The 19,980-nt window shown below is 41.8% G+C and overlaps 1 protein-coding gene across 1 annotated transcript; it reads right to left on the bottom strand.

Annotated features, from left to right (window-relative positions):
• Positions 1-305: 305 nt before the first annotated feature.
• fer1l4 (fer-1 like family member 4) lies at positions 306-19,369 on the bottom strand. Its single transcript, XM_026347053.1, has 49 exons — positions 19,210-19,369; positions 18,158-18,213; positions 15,774-15,862; positions 15,566-15,665; positions 15,385-15,482; positions 15,153-15,197; positions 14,526-14,690; positions 14,381-14,441; positions 13,636-13,767; positions 13,173-13,235; positions 12,987-13,071; positions 12,734-12,902; positions 12,417-12,597; positions 12,136-12,322; positions 11,599-11,678; positions 11,221-11,346; positions 10,977-11,046; positions 10,678-10,781; positions 10,390-10,498; positions 9,768-9,996; positions 9,433-9,565; positions 9,250-9,350; positions 9,073-9,160; positions 8,863-8,979; positions 8,600-8,752; positions 8,287-8,482; positions 8,065-8,189; positions 7,765-7,899; positions 7,495-7,668; positions 7,067-7,177; positions 6,817-6,978; positions 6,534-6,705; positions 6,195-6,307; positions 5,973-6,089; positions 5,344-5,383; positions 4,977-5,077; positions 4,693-4,827; positions 4,494-4,613; positions 4,225-4,352; positions 3,963-4,133; positions 3,680-3,834; positions 3,378-3,559; positions 3,198-3,283; positions 3,010-3,108; positions 2,761-2,878; positions 2,334-2,457; positions 1,632-1,939; positions 1,257-1,357; positions 306-1,088 (listed from the first exon to the last, which is right to left on the bottom strand). Exons 1-49 carry the CDS (start codon positions 19,286-19,288, stop codon positions 908-910), a joined length of 6,174 nt encoding a protein of 2,057 aa, XP_026202838.1. The 5' UTR covers positions 19,289-19,369; the 3' UTR covers positions 306-907.
• Between the last annotated feature and the right edge of the window lie 611 nt (positions 19,370-19,980).

Genomic DNA, 19,980 nt, shown 5'->3' with positions numbered 1-19,980 from the left:
AGGATTTGTGCATAATTGTAGATAATGAATCTTCACCATATTGAGTTGTTACAGCATCAACACAAATCCTACTCCATGTCTGAATATAAGTAAGTGTACGTGTACGTTATTTTTCATTAATGCATATTTACTGGAGCTTTATGTTTAATATATTGTATTATTTTTGTCATTTTTTATTGTCACTTGTAAAGAGTTTGTCAGAATAGAGACAAACTCAGACACTTGGGACATGTCACACATAAAAACATACATTTTATGAACAAATTTCATGAACAAATTATTTGATATAAATCTGTAAACCTGAATTTTGGAAATGATGCACTTTAGTTCTCAGACAAAGGTTATTTAAATAAAAGATTTTTTTGCAAACAGAGACAGAATCACTGTTTCTGATATTAACATTTATTTACTTCCTTACTTAATAAGCGGCTAACGTTTAGTCTGATCATTCTTAAACTGGTACAAATGAGAAAAGGAACCTCATAGGTTTTGAGTCAGTGCAAAGTTAAATCAAATATACAAACTTATTTAAACCATATTTAATCAACAAAATAGACTTGTTTACAATAGAGTTACCATAGATTTTTACAATATGTTTTTGTATAAATATATAAGTTCTGATTTATTAACTTAGCAAGAGTTGAAAATAAAAATATGTGATAGAGGGATCAATCCGAGATCCCATATTACTGCACTCACCTTCGGGGTTGTGTTTATGTTGAGAAGCATGCTGGGAAATGCAGTGCAGTCCGTGTTAAATATATTAAATAATGAGTTTTGCTTAGTGAGTTCCACAGAAATCAGTAAATATGACTTCAGTTTGTTGTGACCTGTGACCAGCTCAGGATCTGTGACCTGACACAGTCTGACACATCCATCAGGAGGTGGTGAAGACTCCAAGGTTTCTTCACCCTTTGATGATGAGGGACGAGATTTGTTGAGGCATCGTGTAGAGGATGAGGACGAGGAAGATCGTGAGGATGGCGAGGATGACCAGAGCGATGATGTACTTCTTGTACTTCTTCCAGATGAGGAAGATGAAGGTCTTCATCGGGTTGACAAACCAGGCGAAGCTGGTCGTGGGGCGACTGGAGGGACGACAGGAAACAGTTCACGTGTTTGCATCCAGACATTTTTTTTTAATATTCACGATTAAACTCACATAATTTACAACCAACTTTCCAGCAGCTTGTGCCAGAAAATGGAAAAAGTATATTGATAAACAATAATTGGTTAAATTAAAAAATGGTTTGTACTTTGGTTTCTCCAGAGGTTCTGGCTCCTTGCGGGCCCGACCCACGGGGTTGGCATCAGCCTGCTCTAATGTTACCAGCTGGAGCTCAGCCTCCACCTTTCCCTGTGCACACACACACACACATAAATATTCAGAGTTATTTGCGTAATAACGGTTTAAATTAGAACTAATATTCTCATATTAACCCTTTTAGTTTGAGTACTATAAATTCAACTAGGGATCAACACTAACAAATAAAAGCAAGTTACAAATTTCTGTCCATTAAAGTCTTCACTTCCTGTGCAAAGACTTCAGAGTAAAAGCCTACAAAGAAAGGGAGAGGTTCAGCACTTTGCAGTATGACTTCAGAGGACCCTGGTTTGGGGTTTCTTCGTACCATTAACAGGAAGGTGTTGCCACTGCTGTGGGTGTACTGGATGTCCTCCGGTCTCATCTTGCTCCTTTTGTCCTTGCTCTTCTTCTTCTTCTTCTTGTTCCCCTTCTTCTTGGCCTCCTCCTTCTCCTTCTCCTCCCTCTCAAAGTCCTCCAGCGTCTTCTGGCGAGTGAGCGGCCACCAGCCCTTCATCTTCTTGGCGCGAAAGATGGAGAATCGAGGGCCGGCGCGGTCCTTCGCCATGTCGATCGTACACTTAGTGGACGACTTTGCTGGTCGGACCATGTCACAGAGACGCAGCTCAATGGAGCCTTAAGGAGGAGAAATGAAAGAAGGGAAATGAGAATGAGGAGATGTTAGTAGTAGTAGTAGTTAGTAGAAGTATTTACTCTCTAATATAGTGTTATATTGGTTAATCTGCTTTATCCCCTGAATCTGTAATAACAATGGTTACATAAAGAAACTCAGCTAAACATTAAGTCCATTATAAAATGTTAAATTTAAAGGATCAGTTCACCAAAATCACAAAATTGGTTTTATTTCTACATATTTGGAGACATCTGTAGTGAGCTTCCTGGGGTGAATTCAATTCAATTACTGCTACTCTGTGTTTGTGCATTATAATATGTTATTTGTCAAAATATGTTATTTGTCTCTGAAGTAATTTATAATGGCTTATTAACAAATCTACCCTATCTGTCTCACCCAGGAAGTCGTTGGCGGCTATGCGGTCGTAGTCCCAGACCTGCAGCGTCAGAACAGCTGGCTGACGAAACTCAGACTCGTCCAGAGAGAAGATGGATTCCTTCTTCTTATACACCACCTCTTTCTACAGGAGACACGAGGTAAAGATGAACAAATACTGTGTTTGTTATTCCAAACATGTAAAGTTTGTGACGATGATGGTGACAGAAGAAATTAATAACCTCCGGGGAACAGGAATGGGATCAAGACATTTATTGGATTCTTATATCCAATAGGCACAGGTTTCACCACATATACAGAAGTTAAGGGACAGACACTGAGTTGTAGTCTCTCCACTGAAACTACAGCTTGCTAACAGGAGATCGAATCTTTATAAACGTCGGCCAGCAGCATGTTAAGGTGTCTCCAAAATGTACAGCACGTGTACCTCAGTGGGAAGGTAGTCAAAGCGGAAAACGAATCTCCAGTTGAAGTTTCCTTCTCCAGTCAGAGAGTTGAAGTGGACGTCAGTCTCCTGTTTGTCTCCATCCAGTCCTTTGATCCAGCTGCACAAAACAACAAAAACCACAGATGAATAAAGAGAACTAGATACAGAGCCACAACTCAACCAGGAGCACATAGTACTGCAATCATACAATATACAATTCAATATGAACAACATGAGTGTGTGACTAACCCTTTAACGTAGATGTCGGAGGAGGGGTCGCCTGTGAACGGGTTGATATCATCCAGAAACACATCATCCGTGTTCCAGATGATCACACGTAGCTCATACCTCACATCATGAGAAAGACGACACGTTAGTGTAAAGACTCTTATTCTGTTCTATTCCATTCTACTCTACTCTACTGCGTGTTGACCTACTGTTCAGGTAAGCGAGGCTTTATGTCCACGGGGGGTGGAGCCGGGACGTCAGTGGGAAACATGTCCACCCACATATAAAGGTAACCCTGCAACACGTACATGTACACCACTGATGTTTAAAGTCAGCTCCAGCTTCTTCTCGTTGCTCTTGTGACATTTTCTGTGGTAAGTGTTGATTACCTGTGGCAGCCCAGGTTTGTCCTGGTTCATGAGGGACCGGATCTCCACATGCTCTGGGACCAGAGGAAGGGCTACAGGGAGGAACTCCTTCATCTCCCCCCAGCGATGCAGCACGTTCAGGGCTGCGTGTTCCTCCATTTCTGCCTCCTCCTCCGGAGTTCGCTGGTTCTTCTTCAACAGATCTGACGATGAAAACAGTCGTGTTGTTAGAACTAACAGCTGCAGGACGAGGGGAGCAGCAGTAGTACTGTCACATTAGAACAGCTGTGGTAGAACTACACAGTACTGTCTGTTGGTCCTACCTTCAGGTACTGCTTCAGTTGGGATCTTGAAGATCTTGTTGAGGACTTTGATCTCAGACGTTCTGTACTCTGGAGACGGGATCCCATTCTTCCTGCAGAGCTCTCCTAAGATGGTCGACGGCTTCTTCGCATCACGCCACTTATTGTAGCCGTCACTGGACAGAGGGAGACAGACAGGAAAAAAATTACAATAGTAATGTAATGTATTACTACATGTGGTACATGTAACATAGTCCAGAATGCTTCTAACAAGTTGTAGTCCTGAGTAAGTTGTTCTACTAACGTGTCGTAGTAAAGTGCCAAACCACAGGAAGCTCTGTGGCGGCTGTAGAACCGGTTCTCCAGGTCAACCCGCGTCTCGCCGATTACATCATCAGACCCAATAAGATCGTGGTCCATCACCATGATGACCAGTTCTGTCTCCAGCGGGAAAGAGACAGTGAGTTCAAACACCCTGGAAGACATGAGCCAGACACACAGAGACTCAGACCTTTGGACCGTCAGACATTGTTGGACATGTACAGGTAGTAAAACACTCTACTGACTCTCCGAATGTGGGGTTGAGCTGTTTGGGGATGTAACGGTCTTTGGTGTCGAGACTCTGCTGTCCGACTCTGACAATCAGGTACGGATCTGCTTTACCATTCGGATCTGTGGGAGCTAGACTGGAGGCCTGCCGGACAAAAATAGAGACAGTAGAAATCAAAACACAGATCAAACGGGTCTCAAATGTCTTTGAACGCAAGAACAGTGTAAAATGGATTTTATAAAATGTTGAACGACTCAAAGACAGGCTGCCGAGAGAGACAAGGACCTTGACGATGTAGACTCTGACTAAGACTTTGATCGGTGAGTTTCTGGGGATTCCATTTGTGATCTGACACGTGGTGTTTTCTTCGTCTCCTGGTTCAAGCGGAAAAACTAAGAAGGATCCCTGCGGACAGAGAGTAGAGCACAATGAACACAGACTAACAACACAAATGGACAAACAAACAGTTATTCATCCACAGTACCTTGTACTTTCCCATCAGCCTCTCCTCATCATCCTCCTCCTCGTCATCAGGGCTCGATCTGCCTTTATACAGTGGGAAGATCTGCAGCCAGTCCTGAAACTGACTGAACTCAGACTCCAGATCACCTGTATACAGCTGAAAGCACAAACACAAAAAGGATTTCACCGTTTAGGTCAGGTTCAAGTAGCTACACTGAAGTAGCACAGACATCTTAAATTCACATTAAATATCTGATTCTGTGTTTGTCCAGTCCAGGTAAACTACTACTCTCAGTGAACTCACACCTTTAGCGTTGCGATATTCTTGCGTTTGGGAGGTTCGATCTCCAATATCACAATTTCCTCCTCTTCCTCTTCAATGTTTGCCATAGTCAGATTAGCTCCTTCTGAACAACAAAAAAAGAAAAAGCCTTGATTTTAGAATTATTCATTCAACTAATCCACATGGCTGCAGTGTGTCTGTGTCCACAAACGCACCTAAATACTATATTGACTTTATTTACATTCACTTCAGTTCAGAGTTTTATCACAGCAGCATCTAGTGGATGTTGGAAGGCTCTGACTGTATTTGTTGCTGCTTTTTACTGTTTCAAACTTTTTTTAATCAGACAGATATGTCAGAATATACATTATAATGGCAGTGATACTGTACCGGTCTCTGCTTGTTCCTCCATCTCCTCCTCCTCCGCAGCCTGCAGATATTCAACACATCAGACACATTGAGCAGAAAACAGATTATTAACTATAGTTGTTGTCTTTTAAAACTGAAAAAAGTTTACATATGTTCAATGTAAAAAAAGAAGATTAGCTTCATTTTAACCTGCTGTCGATTGTTGCTTCTACAGAGATGTGCATCAATGTGTAACAGAGGCAATTTCTTATAATTATGACTTACCTAAATAAATGCATACTGTGTCCATCATTACTAATAATGATAAAATATTTTAATAGTAGTTAAAAAAAAGTAAATGATATCTTTAAAATGAGTAATAATAATAAGTGAATTTACTCACACACTGTACTTCAGTAATTTTAGCTAAAACCTTTATATATTATTAAAATTATTAAATAAAATAATACATATTATCCAGATTCAGTTATATTAATTGTTATTCTGTTTGGTAATGTAAATTATGTGTACTGTAGTTTGATATTAATACTCCTTAATACACTGCAAACACAGCTCAGTGGTAATTTTATGTTACTATACTAATATGTTAATTAATAATAATAGAATTTTCTATTGACATCACTTTGACACCATTTAAATCTGCATCTCACCTGTTTCTCCAGCTCCTCCAGCGAAGCGTAGTATTTGGACCACCAGTCTAACTCCTCCTTCTCCGGCGGCTCCTCCTCCAGCTCCTCCACGTTATTCATCAGCTTGTTAAGAGGAGACTGAGGTGCAGACAGTATCAACATCAGCTCATGTGTTATTCCTTAACGGCTGGAACGTATATTGAATTCTTCACAACACACAGAGGAGTAGAATAAGCTGCATACATTAACCAGCTTCATGGGGTTGATGGGAATCTTTGACTGTTTGATTGGCAGATTGCTGAGTCCGATATTCTTCACAGACATCAGAGGGTTGACGTTCGCTGGTTTCTGCTTTACTGAAGTGACAGAGAAACACAAATTATGTGTGAAGTGGATTTTATAAAATAAGACATTGGTGAGTTTCTGGAGATTTAAAGTAATTATGTTACATTTTTGCACTAGTTGCTTTGAATTTCATTTAAGTTGTGAAAAAATTAATAAGTAATTAGGTGGCTGAAATATATGTAAATAGGACGGCGCTACTATGAGAACTACCTTCATCACATCTCTGTTATCTCTTACTTTTTAGTTTTATCTCCTCCTCCTCCTCTGGCTCCCCGTCATCGTCTCGTGGGGCATAGTCCATGAGACTCTGGACCACATGGGACCCAACCAGAGCGAGCCGACCGAACGCCCGTTGTTCCACCACGAACAACATCAGAGGAGGGTGGAGGTAGGCCTGCTCAGGCAGCTCCTGAGTGGACCAGACACCAGACAACAGGAGAGAGGAAGTTATTTAGAATCCCTGCACCCAACCTGCCAGACATTACCTCAACTAATATCTGTAACTGTGAGAGAAACTGACCACGTCGATGTAGCGAACTACTTCTTTGAAGTTGGGATTAGTCTTGTAGTTCTCAATTTCTTCAGACTCCAGCTGTCGTCCTGCACACTCCACCTTCACCTTGGGGCGCTCCACCTCAAACAGTTGCACCCGCTTCAGCTCCCGCAAACCCCAGAACAGCACCTGAGCAAACACAGAAATAGGTAACATCTTGTAAGTTGGATGTCTCTCAATCACATATGCAACATATTTGAAGAAAAGTGTGTGAGACCTCGATCCTGAAGGTCTTGAGAACAGGACGGACTCCCTCTGGAATGGTGAAGCTTCTCTGCTCCACCTCATATGTCAGCTCCTGAGGGTCCACGCTGTTGGGAAGACAGGGCTGCAGGGCGGGTATAATTTTAATTTTTTATCTATCAGATGAAGTAAAACACTCACAAGGTGAATTCATGCTTTTTTGTCATCGTGTACATTTTTGTCACCTGCCTAAGCCTGCAAAGGCTCTGGCAGCGTGCAGCAAGAACATTTCTCTGAGAGCACACATGCTGCACATGTACCAGACCATTAAACTGTGGGTGTGTCATTTCCAACAACACTTCTAAAATATATATTATAATAATAATAATATTTCCAAGAAAAAGGTGCAAACACGCTGTGTTTTGACAGACGCTGATTAATGGATTCATTGATAGGTGTCACCTCTCCAAATGCAGAGTAGTCCAGCTCAATGAGCTCAAAAGCAGCCAAAAGCTCACCAGCAGGGACCCGGCCCATGCTGATGTCATAGAACCGGAGGCGGGGCTTCTGGTAGTACTGCTCCACAGGTTTAAACTCTGGCTCAGCAAATGCCCGACCCAAGGGCTTTGGACTGCCCTGCACACACACACACACACACACACAGGTTATTACGACATCACATCCCGAATCACCACAGAAATTGTAAGAGAAGAAGAAGAGCATCAGCGTTACCACTGAGTCGTAGTCGAAGACGTTAATGATGATGAGGGGTGGATCTCGTTGGAGCTCCTCTCTCGTTCCCTCCAGCAGGACTCTGTCAAACAACAAACACTCACACCAGGCTGGCGAGAGTGTGTCAGTCAACACCTAAACACACACAAAGAATATGGACAGGTCACAGCTGTATAACAGAACACTGGTCTGTATTTCACACTAAGTGAAGCTTGAACACTATGCTGCACATATTTTGACTATTACTTATGTAAATAACAGACAAATATACATGTTAACCAATGTGCCAGTTGTACTTACCCTGGTGACCTGGCACTGTGTAGAGAAGAGGACCTTGGCAAAGGGATCTGATAGGCCGTCGTCATCAGCAGCCAATAGTCCACGCCCCTGGTACAGATGACATCGTAGCTGGAAGTACCTGCTGTCTGCAGAAAGAAGTGAGGTCTAACTCATCTTACAAGTGCTTCACAGTTTACAGTGCGTTCACTCCAAACTCCTTCTTGGAGGAGTCAGCTGACATACCCTGGCAGGACAGAGTGACGGGAAGCTTCCTCTTCCCTGTGGGGACGGGCCTCCTTTGCTCCTCGTCCTCCTCCTCATAGACCGGCATAAACTCCTCTGGCAAGCAGCTAATGGCTTCTTTACTGTACTTGGCCAGACCGAGCCACAGGTAGACCTCCAGCTTTGCGAAGACCTCACTTGCTGAACCTCCAGGAGACTGAAAGGTCAGACAGAGAGACAGAGACATGATGTCAGAAACAGAACAATGACTATCAATGACAGCAGACTAAGCAGTGACAGGAATGGATGAGTGAGTGTCTCATAAAGCAGTTACCTTCATGTAGAGGGTAGCGACTTTACCACAGTCCCGTCCCCTCTGCTCCTCCACCAGTGAGAAGAGGATGGAGTAGGAAGGGATCCTGACATACGCTAATCGTTTGCTTCCACTCAACAACCATATAAATACATCTGGGATGGTACTCTGGGGCTGGGGAAAATGTGTTGTTGGGAAGGAGAGTCAGACATCATCCATACTGTACGTACTGCAATCTTTGATGTTGTTGTGGTGACCTACGTGACCTCTCTATGACCTCTTACCTCTTTAGCCAGCAGGCGAAGTTTTTTAAGTATTCTTCTGCCGTCCATCAGCCGCTGTTTGGCCGTTCGCCTGCTGATCCTCCGCCTGGCCCTCACTGCCTGTCTGGCCACCATGATCTGGAGACAGTCAGACATGAAAACAGGTTAAAGATACATGCAGACAACCTACAGGTAGAGAGAGGAGAGACAGACAGGAGAGTCCAGACTGACCAAATTCTTCTTGATGAAGTCTTTCCTGCATTTGTCCAGGTTGTTGGGACGAGACTGAGACTTCCTGTCTGATAAAACACTGAACTGTCTGCACAGAGACAGAGGACAGAGGGGACAAATCAAATCAGATCAACTCAAACTTAACCTGATTAACTTTTTTAAAAGGAGGACACTGACTTGCAGGAGGCCAGCAGCTCAAGCAGCACCTCCACAAAACGCTCCCTTGCGTTACTCTTCGGCCTCCTGAAGAGACGCTCCACCTCATCAAGACCAAGCTCCTAAAACAGGAACAGAGAGGATGAGACATAACAGCAGGTAAGCAATTTTTTATATATAAATTAAACATCACTTGAACCTCACCAGTCTGTCGGCCATCTTGTTGAGCCAGTTCGCCTGATAGAGACGAAAGCTGTGATCTTCAAATTGACTCCAGACATGCAGACATGGTTTCTGTTTAATAGAGGGTGGCTGGAGAGGAACACACTGGTACGACCTGAGAGAAAGGTAGAGACGCACAGAGATACAGTAAAACAGACAAGTAGTAAAACAGGAAGTGCAGAAGTCACTGCATCAGGAGTCCCGAATCACAAACAATTTATTTGAGCCAGTTTAACATGTTATGAGAACATGTTATGAGCTGTACCCATTTCTTATATAGATCAGTAGTTACCCGTGAAGATGAAGTGTTAATTTACCTGTCGTACTCAGTAGGCTGAGGTCTCATGACAACAGACACGGATCTGTTCTCAGGTTCAGGATTCAGCACCTCCTCTCTATCCAGCTCTTCCTCAGACTCCAGCAGAAGCTGCACTTCCTCATTCAGATCATCCCTGCTCCTCCTCAGCTCATCTCTGCTCCCTCTCAACTCCTCTTTGCTCTGGCCCTTCTTGGATTTCCCAATCCCTACAGCCTTCCCGTAATTCCCTACCAAAAACAGAACAGCTGATTGAGCTCAAAATTCTGCATCTGTAACCCAGGTAGTTAAAATAGCTCCTAAGCAGTCACAGAAATCTGACATCAGTTGTTGTTAGACATTTTAGGATATTAAGTTTCATCTCTGAGAAGTTGTGATGGTAACCTTCAAACACCCTTACTGAGAAAACAAGAAAGTGTTTCATTTACCCCCTCACCTCTACCAGGATTGTGCATTGGGCTCTAAACGCTTAGAAAAATGCTCTGTCTCTGTTTTCCATTTTCTATCAAGAGCACATCAAGACTTTTTGGCACAGCATGCTCTTCTTTTGTCTGGGCCTAGCACAGATGTGTCTATAAGCCAACAGTCATCACATCCAGTAAACAAAATACATTATTATTTACCTATGGAGAGTTCAAGAGCCAGTGGTCTGGTTCCGACAGAGGGGTCTATCATAGTAATTTCAAACAAAGATGCAAACAGCAGAAACTCCTCCCTCTCCCCCAGGAAACCCTAAGGATGAAAAAGAAAATTAAAATGAAAGGAGAATAATTGATCTTTTAAAATAAATTCTTTTGAAACATAAAATGTAATAATGAAACAAGAGGACTGAGGGAAATGGTGAGATGGAAGGGAGGAGAGCCAAATGTGAAATAAAAAATCACAGACACAACCAAGACAATGGCACTGACCTCTGGGAGTGGGTGAATCTCCTCAATCTCCACAGTGACAGCTTCTGGCACCTCAACTCCGGCCTCCCCTGACTCATCAGCCCCTCCGCTGACAGCTTGTGATTCTATGAAAGCAAGGAGCATCCTGTCTCAAAGTGATGCTGAAAAACTAATCCATGCCTTTTGTTACTTCCAGAATGGACTATTGTCATTTATGATTAATAGTTTGTCCTAATAACTCATTAAAAATCCTCCAGTTACTCCAAAAAGCTGCAGCCAGAGTTTTGACTGGAATTAGTAAGAGAGATCAGCAGACTGACCTTCCTTCTTATCCTTCTTCTTGCTGCTCTTCTTCCTCTTCAGTCCCAGCTTCCCTAACGCTCCTTTCATCTTTGAGGGACACAAATTGCAGGGTCACATAAGAGTGACATATGTAATAGAGGATCGTGTTGGTCACATGAGACTTATAAACTGAGAGATAATAACATTTGATGAAACATGATATTGGAACTAGTGGAGGATAAATGAATGTGTAGAGGCTGTTAGGAAAAAGTAGAGAGCTACCTTTCCCAGGGGGGCTGAGCCTGTTTCAACAGTAACAGCAGAGGCGGAGGAATAAACCTCAACAGAGAGGGCGAGGAGGATTCGACCACGATAAAATATTCCTTCACCCAGACCCTGATTCAAAGCCTGGAGAAGAAAAACAGTGGTTAGCTTTTTCTTATCCTGCACTATCTACGTAAATTCTACTGACTTCTACTTATTCCTTTGCCAAGAGCTGGATGTCTACTCTAATATGTGTAGGAAACAGGAACAGCTCAGCGATCAAGTCAAAATGAAGCGATACAGTCCCTGTCTGATATCTATGATACTGACAAGACTTCACTGAAAGAAAGCGAATAAGCTCTTGAACTATTGCTTTCAAAGGGCAGGTTGAATTACCTGGTGGACGTCTCCAAGAGTGGAGTTCTGTGGAGAACCGTACAGGTTGACCCAACTTGGACCAAAAGTTGGGTTAAACCCTGCACATAAAAGACAGACAGACATTTCCTGTGACTGTAAATTAAATGACAGGCAGAAAAAAAGTAAACACTGGTGTCTACTAAACACTAAAAATGCAATTTCAGTGCATTGTACACACACGATCCATATTTCTGATTCCAGTTGTTTGTATTTTGTATTTATTTCTTTTGATTCCTGTTAAGCTGTTGTTATTCAAATTCTTACTTCCTGCAGGTGTTTCATATTAAAAGCCTACCAGAAAAGGAAGAGGTTAAACCATTTGATTTTAAAACAAGGTATCTGTGCAGGAAGTATTGACATAGTTTAAAAAATAATAATAATATAGAAGCAAATTAATTTTATAAGGGGATTAAAAATTTGCATCAACACCAACGTAAACCATAACTAAGAGAAGAGAAATGACAGAAATTCATGTACATAATACCATTATAAGCATTTGTAAACTGCTTGTTGTACCTTTCCTGGTGGGATCAGAAATCTGCTGCAGGTCCAGGAAGTGTGTGGCCAGGGCGATATCTCCCATTTTGGCATCATCAAGAACCTGAACTCGGATTCGTTGAGCCAAAGGAGGAAACTGCTCGATGAAAGAGATTTCCTCGTTCCAAATCGGAGAGCTGGTAGCGCTGGCAACTGACGTCTCCCCCTGCACAAAACACACACACAGTAGAATTAGTAGAATTTCCTTCTCTAGTTCTCTTGTTCACAGCACAATACAAACACTAAACGTGTCTGCGTACCTGTTGTCCAGCGAAGGTCACTTGTACATAAGGATCAATGAAGACTGTCCGGTCAGTGACCTTTGACATCTTGGCCATTAGTCCTGCGTCCATAGTGGGCAGACCCTCTGCCCTGTAGATTCGTAGGCGGAACCGAGCCCAGGGGCGCTCAGGAGCCATACCACGAGGAAGCAGCAGGTTCCTGAAAATAATAAAAACAACAGGTGGAACTAGCAGAAATTCAGAGATAATCCAAAAATGTTTTAAAAATAAAAATTTATTGAATGTTCCTGTGCAGACAGTGGGAGAGACAGTTTAACTGACACAGTACTACTGACTTTTCTATGTCTTCACTGGCTCCGGACGAGGAGCTCGGTGGCAGACTGGGCATGCCCAGAGCGTCACCCTTCATCAGCACACTGAGGCTGGCCTTCACGTAACCCTTGATCCCTGACCTGGTGTCTGCTGGGTCGGTAAGAGGAGCCCATTTCTGGTAGAAGCGATGGTCTGGAGACACACAGAGGTCAGAGGTCAGTACTAGCTGTAGTACTGTAGTATTTTAATGTACTGCAGCATGAGCAGTACTGATACCTGGCTGGTTGTACACAGTGGAAATGTCAATCTTAAACGTTCCAATGTGGGTCATCAGGAAGGCCAGAGTCCGCCTGTGGACCACCTGAGAGGAAGTGACATCACAGGTGTTCAATTTGACCACGCCCAGGTTTATCACCATGGTGACAGCAGTAGAAACACAGGTGAAAAAACAGTGGAACCAACCTTTATCTCTATGACTTTATCAAAGAGGATCTGTGGAGCCTCCTGAAACTCAAACTGGAAGTTCTGAAAGAGGAGAAAGGTACTCAGTTGTATTCTACTGTACTTTACTGTATTGTAATCTAAAGTACTAAACAATTCAACTGCACTGTACTGTGTTCTTTAGTACTCTTTCATTCTCTTCTGTACTGTGTTATACTAAACTATACTGTACTACTGTTTGAATGTACTGTACTGTGCTGTATTCTATTATTCTGTATTTTTCTACTCTCTTTTATTACTTGTACTTAGGTCTGCTGCGCTATATTCTACTGCACAATACTCAAATTATATCATCATGTACTATGCTGTATTCTACTGCATTGTACTGTGTTTTATTGTACTGGATGCTACAACACTACACTGTTCTCCTGTGCTGTGTGCGTCTGTCTTTAATGTACTTGTATTCTACTGAATTCTGTTGTACCTCGTTGTAGAACGGACAGTTGGTGGATTTTTGTGTCGCTGTGTGTTTTTTCTGATCTCCCACTCTGATGAAAACTGCAGGACTGATGTTCACTCCAACCAGTTTCTGGGCCTCCAGGATGTTCACATTAATCTGCACAAACACACACACACTTATTGTGTCGCTATTACAGTATGCACATGAAAACATCAGGCCTGAGCTGGGTCTTGCAGTTGAAGCATGTTTCAGGTCTACAGTACACTCTTACTGGATGTTAGACTTTACTTTTTGGTCACTTCACAGCAGCAGAATCAAATTGTAAAGATGTTTGTGGTTTGTACGGCACCCCTCTTAGCAAACAGTAGCTTATTTACACATCCAACAGTAGCAGAGCAACATTTCCATTCATTTGGTTTTGAGTTTCTGGCCATGTGACATACAGTAAGTTAAATATTCACTTTCCATTTGTTGTGTGTTAACTTTAAAATCTATACACTAAATCTGTCTATTTGACATTTGAAGCAGGTTATATACAGCCTGTAGTTTGTAATGGCACTAAGAACAGTGAGAGTTAAGTCATGGGCTGGACACATAAACCATGTGTTGAAACTCACTATTATTTTTACAGTAGGTTCGCCACAATGAAGAACACCCCTTAAATGACGCTCTATAATTTTATGTGCTGTTTTTATAAAATTGTATAGCACTGCTTTAATTACAAGGTTTAAAAGGATAAACAAGGAAATGCGTGCATGAATGAACTCACCTGGAAACTCTGGACTTTTGGTGTCCCTGCAGCAACATTTCTGGACAGCGGCCTGCAGCGACTGCACAAACACACATATACACAGTTGACAGCAGATCGGTTTCACAAACACCCAAGTGTCATTCAGTCAGTCAGATAAACAGACCTCAGCAGAGGAGTTAAGACAATGTTGGAGGTCTCCAAGTCCATGAGGTCATCATCATAATCATCGTCATCATCATCGTCATCTTCATCCCCAGTTCGAACTAGGCTCCTGCCCAGACGTCGAGCTTCTCTGTCTAGCTGACTCGGACGAGGGACACTCTGCTGGCTGACAGGAGAGTCGGAAGATTAAGACCACTTCACACATCCATCAGGAAGGCCACACTTAACAATAAGTAGGATGGGTTGCCAGCATTGTAGCATCTAACAGCTCTCATCTACTCTCCCTTTTTATTGTCTACCTAATCATAGTTCCGGAGGTTACATGTGTAAGTTTGGAGGAACTTGACTTTGTGCTCATCTGAACAGCTTTAAACAAAAGGTTGAATTGCCAGTTTTATCTAGGTTACTTGAAGGAGCCCCAGTGTCTGCTTCTGCCAAGTGTCATTACAGCACACAACTTTAAACGGAGGAGATGTTTTTTGGGGCATTTAGTTCAAAGGATTCCTGTATTGATTCAGTGAGTCGGGGTCACGACTGTGTTTCACACTAAATTTCAACTGATACTCAAGCATGTCCGATGTCTGGGGCAATATTAATGAGTGAATTTGTGAGTTGTGTATGTTCTCACCTTTCAGTGTCATCAAATCCTGAATTCCTGATGACCAGAGCTGATCTGAGGATGACGGGAGGAAGAAAAACTAAATCAAATGGGAGTTGAACCTGTTAAGACTGGTCAGAGCTAGGATTCCTTTAACGGTGTTGACACCTATGAAGTTTTATTTTTCTAATACAAAGTACCAGTGTCTGTTTTGTGGTTTAGTGAAAAAGATGTTTCCATTTCAGTGTGGACATGATCTTACTCATCATCGTCGTCTTCAACGGCGAGGAAGTCGAGTCCCTCCCAACCTCCAGCTGTTCCCTCAAGAGGATGATAATGAACTTCCAACTCTATATAGATCTACAGAGAGAGAGGGGCATAAAGCAAAGTAATACCAGCAACATCGGTCATCTGTGCGTGTGTGTGTGTGTGTGTGTACTTACATCTGTCAGACTGTAGTTGGCATCAGTGAGTGGTTCCCGTAGCAACAGCCTCCCCGCAGTAACAACATGCTGGAGGCTGATGACCAACTTCCCGAGGAGTCTAAACACACATGTACTCATTTTAAAAATGACCAATGTGACAAAAATGCTATTCCTATGTATGTATGTTGTCTGCACGTCTCACTATGATCATGTGGACAAATCTTACCTGTTAGAGAAAACTTTACTGCAGTTGTAAACACTGATGGACAAAACTTCATCTTTGATCCCTTTACCGTAGTGAGGCCAACGGAAATGCTGCACACACACAAACACACACACACACACACACAGACAACATTTTTAGGATTTAATTTTTGCTTTGGAATATAAATAAAAAGAAGAACAAAACTACAAAGACGTTTTGATTGTGGAAGTTAGTAACGTGTTGCATCTCATGGACTTCAGCAAATGTCGATGGCTGATTACTTCTGTCTCCTGTCAAAGATGATCTCTGATGTCTTATTGGCCTTTCTCCAATCATACAACCAGCCTTGTAACCTGACCACCAGACAAACTGATAAAACTTTAACCAGAGCAGGAAGGAAGAGACTGTTTGTGCCTTTGCAGTGGACATTTTGCATTACAACCATTAATCACTATGAGAGGGTTACACACACTTACCTGGTCACACCTGAAGAACAAACACAGCCTGACTCAGTCCCTGCACAGAGAAAATGAACTCACGCTGTCGTCACGTTGCGCAGACGTTACTGTAACTTCATTATGGTTGCTGTCAGCGTGTTTATGTCAACAAACAGGTGGTAATCTAAGGAAGTGGGTGGAGGCTTCGGTTCAACAAATATTTTCTCCAACTTATAAAGTTTGTTTTCAGAAGATCAGAACCACAGAATCACCTGATCATTGAACATTAACAACATGTTCTTCCTTCAGTATAGTCGGTCAAATGGCTCTAAGCTCTACAATACCCATGTGCTTCAGCAGCAGCTGCTATGTTGAGACACCTCCACTCACAGCTCTATTTATCCATTCATCCAGTATTCTCACCTATGTCCTTCTAGCTTAACTTATGATGTATAGAAAGTAAGAACATTTTTACATTTAGCAAATCTGGAAACTCAAATTTAAATAAATATTCAGTCCCTTTGCTTTATCAGTCCAAACTGAGGCCAAGTTCCTTTTGTCTGCTTTCATTTGTCTTGAGATAAGAGTAGAACTCATCCACAGTCCACCTCTGGCCGACTGACCTGGTTGGACATTTTTACATTTCAGTAAGTTCCCACTATTCACAGTGCATGTTAGAACCATAAAGTCCAAGAAACTCTGTAAACCTCCACAAAAACATTTTGTGGTGAGGCACAGATCAGGAGAAAGTCATAAAATAATTTCTAAAGCTTTGAGTATTCCCAAGAGAACAGCCTGGACCCATCAGGACTCTGCCTAAAGTAACTGGTAACAAGGGCCAAGGTCAGAAAGGTGATCGAGAATCTGGTACAAGGACTAACACTTTATCATTATAATAGAGTTATATATATATATATTTGAGGTGATCTGTGAATCAGTGTCACCGTGAACTTTACAGACGGTCAGTTCAGCAGCTGTGAGGACGACGAGCTGCTGAGATTTCAGATCACAACCTTCACCATGTTTGTCCAGTGTGTTTGTAGCTGCAGTTGTTTGTCTGTGCTCAGGCTGAAACTATTTTAATGGGGCTGATAGGAAACTGTACCACTCCTACAGAACACACACACACACATACACTGCCGCTCCTTCAACACACACTCACACCTACAGTTGACGTGATTCTACTTTATTCTACTATGCTCACAACACTTGCTGCAGGGCTCTGAGGGCAGTTTTGGTCCAGACTGAAATACACTGCCTGTACAAAAAAAGGCTCACGTTTCAATAAGCTTCTGCCGTGTCTCAACATTTATTCTCGTCCATAGTTGTATTCATATTTCACTAAGATCTTGTTTTGATGATGGGACAGTCAGAAAGTCTTTTCCAGCACATCCCAAAGGTTCTCAATGGGTTCAAGGTCTGGACTCTGTGGTGCCCATATGTGAAAATGATGTGTCCTGCTCCCTGAACAGCTCTTTCACAATTTGAGCCCAATGAATTCTGGTTTTGTCATCTAGGAATATGTCCGTGACTTCAGGGGGAAAAAAATCCATTGATGTAATAACCTGGTCATTCAGTATATTCAGGTCGTCAGCTGACCTCATTCTTTGGACACATAACGCTGTTGAACCTAGACCTGACCAACTGCAGCAACCCCAGATCATAGCACTGCCCCCACAGGCTTGTACAGTAGGCACTAGGCATGATGGGTGAATCACTTTACCCGCTTCTCTTCTTACCCCGATGCTCCCATTACTCTGGGTTTAGTGGTTTAAGCTTTGGGTTTTGAGTTATTGTAGACATGGGGTATATACTGAGGTAAAGACGTTAATGTTAACAATGTTATTCTGTGCTGTCAAATGATATTATGAAAAGATTCAGTGTGGTTAAAAGATGTAGGTGTGTGTAGAGTTTCATCACAGCAGACCCTAGTGGACATCAGGAGAACTGTACATCAGGTTCACTCACCTCGTTGAAGATGGCCAAGTTCTCACACTGCAGGGCTCTGGTTTTATGGGTGAAATCTGGAGGGCAGATGGGGAGACTGTTAACCATAGCAACAATTGCTGATAAAACTAGTTTATTCGTGGATTAAACTTATCACAAAATATCACATCAAAGTGTAATATGTGGCCAAATGTATTTAAAGGACAAAACCTAATAACCACAGTACAACAGAACAACAAATCCAAACATCCAGTCAAAGACAAGAAGAATAAGGAGATTTAATCTTTTAAAGGAGATTTAAAAAGAAGATTTAAAAGCCTTAAAGATCTTTATTGCTTTTTGGACATTATAACTGCAACAACAGTACAACATCGAAGCACAGTGGACTCAGTGTGTTTGTTTTTAACAGTAAGATCTCTATGGTTATATCATTTTATTAGAAACGTTTGTTGTTTTCACTTTGACATGAACGTTTTTGTACTTTTTTTTTTTTCTACAATTCAATGTTGTAATAAAACAAATGATAAAAAGTTTCAAGGGACTTTTTGGCGGTGCTGTTAATGTACCTATTTTATTGATCTCTACGCAGTTGTTGTTGGACAAATGCACATAGATGAGGAGAAAAAGACACCTCCACATGTGGCTTAGAGGAACCACCAATCCCGCAGTTCACGAACTTACCCTACCAACTAATTATTATATTATATTAATAACAGTATTTAACATTTTTCATTAGAACTTTTTCATTAGAACTTTAATACATGTGAAAGTACTACATGTTGCTGCTGGAATCTCAGTACTTAAGTGATGCTTTTACTTGCGATGTGTTGTACTAAATAAAGGATTGGAGTCGTTTTCAAGCTCACCAGACTTGCGTGACCAAACTGTTGGCACAAGGCTCAAAGCTGCGGTCGTCTAAAACATCACTGTGAGCTGGAGGATTAAGATTTCTCTTCATTGTAAACAAAGAAAACTTCACTGAAAGTACACAAAGTTATGATACTGTGTCCTTTTAGGCCTATATGCAGACAGGTTGGTGTCTGTGTGTGTGTGTGTGTGTGTGTATTACTGACCTCTGAATCTGAGTTCAACTTTTCTGTCATATCGTCCGGGCAGGTTGGAGATCCTCCTCAGAGTCACGCTGATGGACATGATGATCTGTCACCCGATACCTGTCTGTTCACCTGTCTTTCTACATCATGTCTCGACTGTCTTCTCTTATCCGCAGTGAGACTCTAACTGCTGTGTGCGTTTTCTGTTTCACAGGGTGATGGGAGGCACCACTATATGTGTGTGTGTGTATTTGTCTTGAGTGTGTGTAACTGTAACTGTGTCTGTTAAGGGCAGGTCCTATAATATTTGAGAAAGCAAATAGAGTTGCTCAACGAGTTTCCTCCTCAGGAAAAACGCATGTGCAGTACTCAATGAAAACAGTAGTTATGTAAAACACTGAAAACCTTTTATTAAACTTTTTATTAAATTAAATCTATTTATCATTATTTATTATCCGTAAGTTTTACAGGAGCTGGTAGTGTGGTGCTATATGTGACCCAGAACAAAATAGTAGCTAATTAATGCCAGTAAAGTAATGTAACTAAATATAATTACACAGTACATGAACAGAACCTACCTATTACTTATACACCTACACAACATCTCAGGGACATGTTGCACATTTTATTGCACTACATTTATTTGATAGATGGACAAATTATAAATAAATGTTTATAAAACACTGTTACAGGATTTACTTGATCTGTCAGTTGACACTCAACACAAAATATTTTAGCTTCTTAAATATGACAATTTCTTTGAAATGCAAACAAACCATTGTAAATGCAAGA

Source organism: Anabas testudineus, chromosome 5 (assembly GCF_900324465.2).
Source record: "Anabas testudineus chromosome 5, fAnaTes1.2, whole genome shotgun sequence".
Classification (NCBI taxonomy): Eukaryota; Metazoa; Chordata; class Actinopteri; order Anabantiformes; family Anabantidae; genus Anabas; species Anabas testudineus.
Note: the sequence above shows the minus strand (reverse complement) of the source record. Positions and strands in the feature narration are given on the sequence as shown.

Excerpts from the sequence above, each read along its gene's own strand:
- fer1l4 (XM_026347053.1), bottom strand. The coding sequence starts at position 19,288 with ATGTCCATCAGCGTGACTCTGAGGAGGATCTCCAACCTGCCCGGACGA. Across the intron at positions 15,863-18,157 it reads ACTTGGCCATCTTCAACGAG|CATTTCCGTTGGCCTCACTA; the intron begins GTGAGTGAACCT and ends GTGTGTGTGCAG. Across the intron at positions 12,323-12,416 it reads TGACCTTCGCTGGACAACAG|GGGGAGACGTCAGTTGCCAG; the intron begins GTACGCAGACAC and ends TGTTTTGTGCAG.